This window comes from Monopterus albus, unplaced genomic scaffold, assembly GCF_001952655.1.
Source record: "Monopterus albus unplaced genomic scaffold, M_albus_1.0 scaffold370.1, whole genome shotgun sequence".
Classification (NCBI taxonomy): Eukaryota; Metazoa; Chordata; class Actinopteri; order Synbranchiformes; family Synbranchidae; genus Monopterus; species Monopterus albus.
In genome coordinates this window covers 49,103-59,960 of record NW_018128250.1, presented here as the reverse complement: position 1 = coordinate 59,960, position 10,858 = coordinate 49,103, and the positions used below count along the sequence as shown (strand labels likewise).

At 40.5% G+C, this 10,858-nt stretch overlaps 1 protein-coding gene and 1 long non-coding RNA gene across 3 annotated transcripts; both read left to right on the top strand.

The window, feature by feature from the left end:
• Window positions 1-443: 443 nt before the first annotated feature.
• LOC109951210 (apolipoprotein L3-like) lies at window positions 444-5,709 on the top strand. 2 transcript variants are annotated; one of them, XM_020585559.1, is made up of 3 exons: window positions 444-776; window positions 865-991; window positions 3,950-5,709. In XM_020585559.1, exon 3 carries the CDS (start codon window positions 4,073-4,075, stop codon window positions 4,898-4,900), a length of 828 nt encoding a protein of 275 aa, XP_020441215.1. In that variant the 5' UTR covers window positions 444-776; window positions 865-991; window positions 3,950-4,072; the 3' UTR covers window positions 4,901-5,709. The 2 variants fall into 2 exon arrangements, with proteins under 2 accessions (XP_020441215.1, XP_020441216.1); XM_020585560.1 differs by lacking the exon at window positions 865-991 and having other exon boundaries at window positions 444-805.
• A 3,391-nt stretch (window positions 5,710-9,100) lies between these two features.
• On the top strand, window positions 9,101-10,852 carry LOC109951212 (uncharacterized). Its single transcript, XR_002273585.1, has 3 exons — window positions 9,101-9,284; window positions 9,960-10,046; window positions 10,227-10,852. It is a non-coding gene; the product is annotated as an uncharacterized LOC109951212 (long non-coding RNA).
• The last annotated feature ends 6 nt before the right edge of the window (window positions 10,853-10,858 follow it).

Sequence of the window (10,858 nt, the reverse complement as noted above, 5' to 3'; positions counted from 1 at the left end):
GTTTTGTCAGAGTTTAGAAGTAAGAAGTTGCAGGTCATCCAGGCCTTTATGTCTTTAAGACATGCTTGAAGTTTGACCAGCTGATCTGATTCATTTGGCTTCATAGATAAATATAATTGAGTATCATCTGCATAGCAATGGAAATTTATGTTGTGCTTCCTGATAATACTGCCTAAAGGGAGCATGTATAAAGTGAAGAAAATTGGACCTAACACAGACCCTTGTGGAATGCCATGACTAACTTCAGTTTGTGTGGAAGTGTCAGGTTTGCTCAGCTGCACCTGCCTCTCTCACCTCCCTCACTTCATTTCTCTTTTCGGTCCCTGATTACACCACCATGCACACCTGCTCCACTTCCTTTGATTATCACCAGCTGCACTTCATTAGTTCTTCCCCTTACTTATACCCAGCTCACTTACCACTCCCTTGCCAGTTCATTCTTGTTCTCAGGCCCGCTATGATGTTATTTCTGTTGTACCTTTACCAGTCCGCATTTCCTTGTTTTTTTTGTTTTTTTTGTCAGCTTATATATATTTAATGGACCTCCTGTTGCTGTTCTCCGCCCATGCTGTTTCCTTCTTCCATGGATTACTACCTCCGGACCTTGGCTCCTACTAAACCCTTCCAGCCCCCACCAGTCAGGCCGATGCATAGTCACCAGTTTCCATCTGTTCAAAGCCCTGTTTTCGTTCTCCTCAGTAACCGCCGTTCTTCACCGACCAGTTCAGGAGTGACCCCAGCGACACAGCTCAGCCTACTCCTCTCATCTCATCAATGTACTGTATCTGCTGTTGATTGACACCCGGTTTGTCCAGTTCATCTACTCCTATTTAATCTTGCCATTCACTGCTCTGTATATAATAGATCACTGCTTGCACTGAAGTCAGCCATCTGGGTCCGCTTTTCTTTTGCTCGCTCACCATCCCATGTGCGAGCAAACATAACAGGAAGATTCATCATGAACATGAACAAACTGAAATCTTTCTGATAGGTAAGATTTGAACCAACTTGGTGCAGTTCCTTTAATCCCAATAACATGTTAAAGTCTCTGCAGTAAGATGTTGTGATCAGTGGTGTCAAAAGCAGCACTGAGATCTAAGAGGACAAGTATGGAGACAAGTCCTTTATCTGAGGCTAAGAGAAGATCGTTGGTGACTTTCACCAGTGCAGTTTCTGTACTATGAGGGACCTTAAAGCCTGACTGAATATCCTCAAACAAATCATTCTTATGCAAGTGGTCACATAACTGCTTAGCAACAGCTTTTTCCAGAATTTTAGAAAGCAATGGGAGATTGGATATTGGTCTATAATTAGCTAGGACACCTGGGTCAAGAGTAGGCTTTTTGAGTAGAGGTTTAATTACTGCAACCTTAAAAGCCTGTGGAACATAACCTGTTAATAGAGAGAGGTTAATCAGATCTAGTATGGATGTGTTGATTAGGGGAAAGATGTCTATGTGCAGCCTGGTCGGGATGGGGTTCAGGAGACATGTTGATGATTTAGGTGAAGCAATTGTTGAGGTCAACTCACAGAGATCTATGGGAGAGAAGTAGTCCAAGTATAAATGAGGTCTTACAGATGTTTTTAAAGCCACTGTAGTAAATGGCACATCCGTAAGAACTGTGGGAATGGTCTGACCAATTTTTTCTGTAATAGTTGTGATTTTATTTGTAAAGAAGCTGTTTAGTATCAGGTTTCATCTTTCTTAGGTTGCGAATTTGTTGTGATATACACTCACTGGCCATTTTATTAGGTACACCGGTACAATTGTATGCACTTCAATGTAACACTTCCAGCTTAACATTGGTGTTTATGAAGCTCAAAATGTTTCATTTTTGTTGAAATTGTTGTTCATTTATAATTTCAATTATATGTTTATTATTCAGGTCTTAGTTAAAGGTGGTGTTGTACTGGACTACATTATATTCAGAGTTGTCTTTGTTTTTGTCCTCACCAGCTACATATGTACGTGGGAGGGTCAGAATATTAGGAATAAGCTATTTCAGGAGATGCTCATTTGAGAGGGAAGGGACAAGCAACTACATGGATCAAATAGGTTGGAGGACTTGTTGTCTTGGTCTCACTTCTCTTTTTTTTTTTTTTGAGCATATCTGAGCGCTCCTCTTGTGTTTCCTAGATCTCCAGGAGCTCCCCCACACAGACGAGGGGTTGTTGGCTGAAACCTGAACTTTCAGCTTTTCAGAGTAGCTCCTCTTTGCAGCTTTGATCTCCTTTGTCAGTGTGTTCATGGCCTGGCTGTACAGAGTCCTGTCTCCACATAGTGTGTTCATGGCTTTGGCACGAAAAAGCTGCTTGAGTCTGGCTGTGAACCAGGGCTTGTTGTTACTGCATGTACAGAAAGACTTGGGGCACACGCATCCTCACACAAACTGATATAAGATGTGTCAGTGAGTTCGTCCAGGTCTGTAGCTGTAGTCTCAAATACACTCCAGTCTGTGCAGTCGAAGCAGGCCTGTAGCCTGACTTAGCCTCCTCAGTACAGCTCTTCACTGTTTTGACTACAGGCTTTGCAGCTCTAGGTTTCTGCCTGTAGGTTGGAATAAGATGGACCATACAGTGATCTGAGAGTCCAAGGACTGCACGGGGGACAAAGCGATAGGTGTCTTTTATTGTTGTGTAGCAGTGGTTCAGTGTGATTTTTGTCCCTGGTGGGACAGGTGACATGCTGTCTGTATTTGGGCAGTTCGTGGAAAAGATTTGCCCTGTTAAAGTCCCCTAAAACAATGAGTGGAGAGTTGGGATGTTCTAGCTCCATGCTAGTTATCTGCTCTGCCAGGAGCTGTAGTGCGCTAGCGTGGGTCTGTGGTTTTATGTACACTCCCATTAGAATGAAACTGTTATTAAATTCACAGGGAGAATAAAAAGGTTTGCAATTGATAACAAGAGTCTCTAGGTCTGCGTTACATGTCCTCTGTAGCACTGTGACATCTGTGCACCAACCTTCCATCATGTAGAAGCAGAGTCCACCTCCTCTTGTTTTCCCAGACAGCTCCGTAGCGCGATCCGCTTTCCCTGGCGTGTTTTCTCCAGGTTCTGTATATTGCCACTGCGCCTCCGATCAGAATGTCCATACAGCATTCACAAAAGTCAGAGGAAGGTATTTCGGTGTGAGTTGTCCGATATTTAACAGTTCTTCTCTGGTAAAAGTAATCCAGGATAAGTTGCAAAAGATGAAGAAAACAAAAAAAACAACAAACACAAGAGATCGCGAGTGACCAAGGCTGCCATTGCTACCAGTGCCAGAAAAAAATTATCAGTAGAAAAAGCATGCATTATCTTTTTGGGCTGTCTGCGCATATGTACGATTCTTGTGAATGCTATCTCCAGAAAACATTGTGGCACCTTTCAGCTGTTATTCCACTCCATGATTCTTTAATGCTGGAGGCATTATGTTTTCAGGCCGTCTGTCCGTCTCATTCTTGTGAACATGATACCTCAGGGACACCTTGAGAGAATTTCTTCAAATTTAGCACAAATGTCCATTTGGACCCAAGGAGGAAATTATTTAATTTTGGTTTTCAAAGGTAGGTGACCTCACTTCTGTCCCCTACCCATGAATTTGACTGGTTGGCTGAGGCAAAAAAAAAACATGAAGAGGTAATTCTAGTTATGCTGCCCCTGAGAAAATCAAGATTTCGAATCTGACTGAAAAAATGCTTCTCATTTTGACAAGAATCATGCTGCCCTATTCCCATTCTTAGTACAGATAAACCCTTCTTACCCAGCTAATGTTGAAAAAATATACTTCTGACTAGGCATGTACAGTAGCTTCTTAATAGGATTTGTGCACCCTTGATCAATTGGAACTTTAAAGAGTAACTTTCTATCAAACTGAACAGCGGTGTTTCACATTGATTTATACCCAGCATGATGGGGTCTCTTATGGCATCTGTAACCACATCTGAAAATGTCTTTGCCTTTTCAACAGAGCAAAACAACTGTGGAGCATCTCCAGGACAAGTTGACAAAGCTAAGGACTGTGGCTGATGATCTGGAGCGTGTGCATCAGCGCGCCACCATCGGCAGTTTGGCAGGAAGTGTGATTGGAGCGATGGGGGGGATTACAGCTGTAGTGGGTCTTATACTGGCCCCATTCACTTTGGGAGCCTCTCTTATTGTAACTGGAGTTGGTGTGGGTGTGAGTACACTTGGTGGTGTCGCTGCTGGGGCCTCAAATATCACAAACATGGTGAACCAGTCCTCTGATCGCAAAGCTGTTCGAAGCATCATTAAAGAGTTTGAAGAGAAAATTAATGCAGTAGTCACCTGGCTCCAGGAGATATGCAACAGCGTACAGGCAATCAGAAACACATTTCAGACAGCTGATGTACCTGGCACTATGGATAGCAGTTTCAGTGATGAGAACCTGGCACGGCTTGGCCTCAGGGCAGGGAGGGGCCTAGGTGCGATTCCTGAACTGATTAGACTAGTTCAAGTAGTTAACATTGGCAAGATCGCAGCACAGGCAACCAGAGCAGTACGTGTGGCAGAGGCAGTCACAGGTGTGCTTTCAGCTTTATTTTTAGCAGTAGACATCTTCTTCATTGCCGTGGATGCTAAAGAGATACACCACATTAGACAGGCAAAGGCAGCAGAGGAGAGAACTAATTCTCAGCCAGTGTCTGAGACTGAAACTGAAGATTCTGTGTCCACCTTTGACAAGGCTGTACTAGTGGTCAAAGAGTCTGACAGTGCTGAACCTGACAAATCAGAAGAAAAGAACCAGTCTTCCTCAGAAACCACTCAAACCAAATCTGAGATCATGAAATTTGTCAAGTCAGTCAGGGAGGCAGCAGACAACTTGCAGGAAGTCCTGGATGAGATCAGAAGCATCATCTCATCTATCCCTTCATTTGGGGATGAGAGTGACCTGGAATAACAAGAGAGAGAATGAATGTAACCAAAAGTTAACTAAAATCAAGTCAAATAAATATTATAATAAAAAAAATGTACTCACTGAAGTCACCACCCAGTAGCTAATTCAGTTCACATTATTCTGTTGTACAAGTGCATTAACGCTTTACCTCTTTAAAAAAAAAAAAAATGAAGTATGTTTTTGTTTTGTTTTTTTTATATACCATGCACCAGAATTTTAAAAGGTACATGTCTGATTTTGGATCTTGATAATGAAGTGGGAATGATTTGGATTTCCAAGTAAAAATATTTTATTAATGAAATCAATTAAACATACAGTATGTGTAATCAGTGTCAGTACTAATGGGTAATATAATAAAATACAAGTGACAAACTTGCATTTAAGTTAAATCACATCTACTGTATCACCAGGCTGGATAACCTTAAACTAAGTTTTCTGACTACTAACAAAGGAATAAAAAAATGTTGAATGCTTATTGCGGGAGTAAACGATGTATTGCTAGCAACCTGAAAACATATCGTTTTTATTACTTGTATTTTTTCATCATTTGCTACATTAATGAAATACAACATGAAAGCAGCAGCATCTGTAGTGGTGGTACTGTACCAAAAGGACTCTGTGACACAAGTCAATTAATATGGCTACACCCAGAGAAGTAACCTAGGAGCACTGCAATGAAAGGGCTCAGTGCTGTACATAAACTTGCATCAAATTTTCTTAGGCATGACTGATCTTTGAACAAACAATAAAAATTTTTATAAAGTTAACACATAAACATTCTACAGATAGGGGCTTTAGCTGCATTCAAACACATGCTTATGAGTAGTGTGCCAAGTTTAATTTTAACTTAGTAGTTTGACATACAGATACAAACGCTGGGGTGACCATGCTTTTATTGTTGCAGCTCCTAAATTGTGGTATGGTTGACCTTTTAATGTTAGATCATCTACAGACTTGACAACTTTTGAATCATTGGTTAAAGCATATTTATTCACTTTGGCTTTTAATACATAGTATTGTCTGATGCTTCCTTCTTTTAACTGTTGATTCTCTGTAGTTCATATTTTTATGTTGTTTTATTTCTCTATTGATATTATTTATTCTGGTTTATACATTGCCTTTGTAAAGTACTTTAAAAGCAACATCTGGTCGACCAAAGTGCTATATAAATAAATTTTGATTAGATTTTTTGAAATTTTTGATTGAAAACCTCTAAAGCATCCACCACTGACCATCGAGGGTGCTGTAGTGGAGAGAGTGAGCAGTACCAAGTTCCTGGGGGTGCACATCTCTGAGGACCTCTCCTGGACCAACAACACAGTATCACTGACCAAGAAGGCTCAATCATGCCTCTACTTCCTCCGCAAACTGAGGAGAGCTAGTGTCCCACCCCCATCATGCGCTCCTTCTACCGGGGCTCCACTGAGAGCGTCATTACTGGCTGCATCACTGTATGGTACTGCAAGAGGCAGTACAGAGGGACTCTGCAGCACATAGTGAATACAGCCAGCAAGATCATCGGCGCCCCTCTGTCTTCTGTTAGATATTAGTAAATCAGTCAGATAATTATTAAACATTAATGTGTTAGTAATGCAGTTTAGTAAGATTCAAAGTCTGCTCTAGTCTGCTCTGTTTCAAGGTTAGAAGACAGTGTTGATTCTGAAATGTTAGCTACAGTTACCCTGACAGCAATTGTTTTCTTGTATTCTTCCTATGTTAGATTTATGTCTGAATGAATGTTTTAGTTACACACCACGTGACAACACACACACACACACACACATCGAAATTCTTCATTTTGTTATGACTAGTTGCTCAAAGCATGTGGAGCTCTAGATAAGAGAAGGAGATGTTGGACTGTCTCCATCTCGTGATGCTTTGTAATCTTTTTGTGTAAGGGGTTAGCCCTAAACATATAAATGTATTAGGCTCTGTGCTACCGCGGCGGCTCTTTTTTCCAGCAGCCTGCCTGTGGATGTCTGGAGAAAGGAGCCACCCGGGTTGTGTTTTGTAACTTTGCTTGTGGTTTAAATAAATCAGCACTAAAATGAAGAAAGACGGATTCCTTCCTTACTCAGATCTGTCCAATAAAAGAACAGGGGTATTACACTTCCCTTATGGACATTTTAGCAGCCACAGAGCCATCAGCACTGCTGATGACACCTCCCACCCCTCACACTCCCACTTCAGACTCCTGCCTTCAGGGAGAAGGTATCGGAGTCTTCAGGCCCGCTCCACCAGACTTACAAACAGCTTCATCCACCAGGCTGTGAGGATGCTGAACACTGTCCATCCCCCCCTGTAGAATACAGAAGTAAGAGCATATGCAAAATTGTTGTTCCAACAGTTCCCCTGCATATTTGCAGATGACCCTCATTTGCTGTACATCCAACTGTGTGAAACCAAACCATTTTCAAATTACAGAAACTGAGCCTTTTTTAGAACCAGATCTTCATTTGCCATGCCACATTCTGTTTACAAAGTGAGCTACACCTCTAGATGCATAGTGGGCCCAATTAACGTCACACTACACAGCCAGGACAACATTATTACTTACAACAAATCATGTATGTTGCTTCATTCACATGTAATATGAAAGTTTGGTTTGCACTTTTTAAACTCTATTTATTTAAGGAGGTGATCTGTACAATTCTTTTAAAAACTAGATCATATGCCGCCGATTTGGGTCGGTCAGTGGTGGGAAAGTCATCAGAAGCCAGTTAAAGGCCAGTTTAGCCAAGTATAAAAAACATATATATGGTATTTTTGGTGGAAAAGCAGTATATGAGATGATGCTGTAACCCCTTACAGCTACATACAAATCAATAAATCTTGACTGTAGACAGTATGTCTAAATTTGGACTGATGAATGTCCATGAGGCATGGCTCAGATTAGCTGATGTTGCTTTTGAACAGATCACTGAGACGGTTTGAGTGTTTTTGCAGATCAATGTAGTTCTAAACCACACTTCCATTCTCGTTTTATTGATTGGACTCCAGGTTTGCTAACACCTGACTCTAGTTGATGTTTAGTGACATCAGAAGCCTAGTGTTGCCATTACTTTTTCCACCATCACATTGTATGTTTAATGGGGGTGTTCAATAAAGACATATTTGCCAAAAACATTTTGACTAGTTATAAAGCCTACTGTAAGGGATCACTTATTTATTCCTCCATCACTGTGTTCAATAAGCAGAGGTGTGGACTCGAGTCACATGACTTGGACTCGAGTCATTAATTTGATGACTTTAGACTCGACTTGAAAAAATGTAAAAAGACATGCAACTCAACTTGGACTTTAACACCAATGACTTGTGACTTCACTCGGACTTGAGCCCTTTGACTTGAAAAGACTTGATACAAACCCAAATATTAAAACATTTTTAAATGCATGCACTAATCTATTCATTTCACTCCTCCCCCTCTCTCTCTGCACCTGTGTGTATGTATGTGTGACCTGTCAGCACAGTAGCCAATCAAATGAATCCAGGAAGGTAAACAAAGCAGCACTCTGCAACTATGGTACAAAAGATAATTTCATTCGGGTATTTAAACTATGAAGTGGTCAACAAAAAACGAATTGCAGTATGCAGAACATGTGGGTCGAAGATTACGGACCGAGACGCAACAACTTCCAACTTCGTTCGACATTTGAAGTTGCACAAAGAACGGTAAGTAGAGCTCACAAGCTAATGCTAAGCTAACTTTAGCTTATCAGGAAACTATGGAGAGAAAACACTATCAAAAATGTTACAATTGCGTGTTTAACGTTTTGTCCGTAACAAGTTATTTGTGTTTGTGTGTCATGAGGTTCACAAATGCGTGCTGCGCAATCTGCACGTATAAAGCGATTGTCATGTATAAAGCGATTGTCATGCTGTTCACAAATGCGTGCTGTACAAACTGCACATAAAACACATTTTACAAATGCTTAAAATCAATTTTTTGTGTGCAATTCTTTAGAAAGTACGTACAAATTGTTACCTACGCACGCGTGGATCGTCTAACACACACGAATCACCTTCCGCGCACACACGGATTTTTGAGAGTGTTTTTCCGCACTCTCAAAAGTCCACGATCCACGAATGCACGGTGCGTTTAAGGACACGTGGAAAACTCGGACATCTGATTTTCCCAAACAAAAGTATTTACACAACGCTATTCCAAATGGACATTACATAAAATAAACAGAGAACATCCCAGCTGCCTGCAGTTTGTGGTGCATGTTCTAAATTTTTATATATTAAATATATGCTCCACGGTTTGTCGTGCTATGCTAGATAAGTGGATGGTTCGATATGATGCCACTAGGTGTCGGGCTAGCTTGTCATGCTGTTAATCGCAGCAGCCATGTCAGGACAAAGTCGGCCTGGCTCATCTTCTCTCGTGAGTATACAATTAATGATCATTCTTAATCACAACATGCCTGCATTGTCTTAGTAACATGCTCTTATGATCAGTAAACCTGAACATGCGTCCTGTTCACACCAGGATCATATGCTTACAGTGTTTCGTTAGCTTAGTAGCTAGTTAACTAGTTAGTTACATTTAGCCTTTAGCTACCAGCATTAACTCAATGTAACTTTTTGTGTTGCCAAATTTAACTATATGTAGTGACAGGTTTCACGTCAACCCAACCAAACCAAACACCATGACAGTACTTTAGTCAACGAGAGTTAGGCTCCAACTGTACATATGGACATTTTCTGTAGATTTAAGATAACGTTAATGCCATTGGTTGGCTGCACTGTTTATTTACACTGCACTACTTAGTCACACTCTGAATATTCTATACTTGCACATTGTGTTAGCTCATTCTGTAAATTCATTTTGAAAATAAGAAAAGTAAATGTACAGTATTATTTCACTGCACCTTATTATATCTGTTTTTTATTTTATTATGCTGCTTATTTCAGACACTTGTATGTTATTTGTCATGTCTCATGCTCCATGTTATATGTATGCACCAACTCACGACAACAAATGCCTTATAATGTGAACCCCCTTCCCTTCACTTCTTTGGCAATAAACCTGTTTCTAATTATTCCTTTTAATGTGTAGGGGATGCTGCAATAGGTAGAGGTGTGACCCACCACATCCTCTCATCAACCATGTCCAAACTCAAACAGGGATTCAAAATGAACTTTGGTATGACTTTTTAATTGTATTTATTAAGAGAATCTATCAGTTTGATATTCAGTTCTTCTATACAAATAAAGTGAATATTATTGTTTGTCATTAGCATATGCACATATAAGTTTCTTGACACAGATGTACAGTACTAATATGCCAAAAGAGAAACGATGTTTATAATTTTTTTTATTTCAGGAAACACTGCAATGACTAATGTTTGAAGGAGAAATTGATCATCTTGTCCCAAATGGATCAGCTGTGCTTCTTCAAAGCGAGATTTTTGTCATGGTTGGTCGAATGATAGGACATTCAATAATAAATAATAATGACATTCAAATTGTCAGCTGTTGTGTTTACTTGATTTCACTATAAAAGGTGAATATATGTGTCCAACTAGTGCAAGTTGATTATATTAATTGTACTCAAGAACAATAACATTCAATTTGATACAGACTCTGGTTACCTGATAAGTTTATGATTAGTGTCTATATGCACAAGGTACTTGGGACAGGGCACAGAATACGTTCGGCGGACAACACATCCCAACTGAGTCATTCTTGACAGAATTCCCAAGCTGTCCACACGATGCATTGAAGCTCTGACTCGGTCCCATCCAAGATGATATCCTTGTGCTTTTAGTGTCCCTTTCACTAATCTATAGCCTGCATGCGGCCTCCGGTCCTTAATTCCAATGATCAGTTCATCAAGCTCGGCATCTGTACATGAACTGTAAAGTCCGCGGACAGACAAGTTGTTCTCTGCCATCCTCCTGAACAGTGTGGCAGGAGATACTCCCCACAGCCTTGAAATAGTAGGAACCGACAGTC

Coding starts and splice junctions, on each gene's coding strand:
- LOC109951210 (XM_020585559.1), top strand. CDS start 4,073: ATGGGGGGGATTACAGCTGTAGTGGGTCTTATACTGGCCCCATTCACT.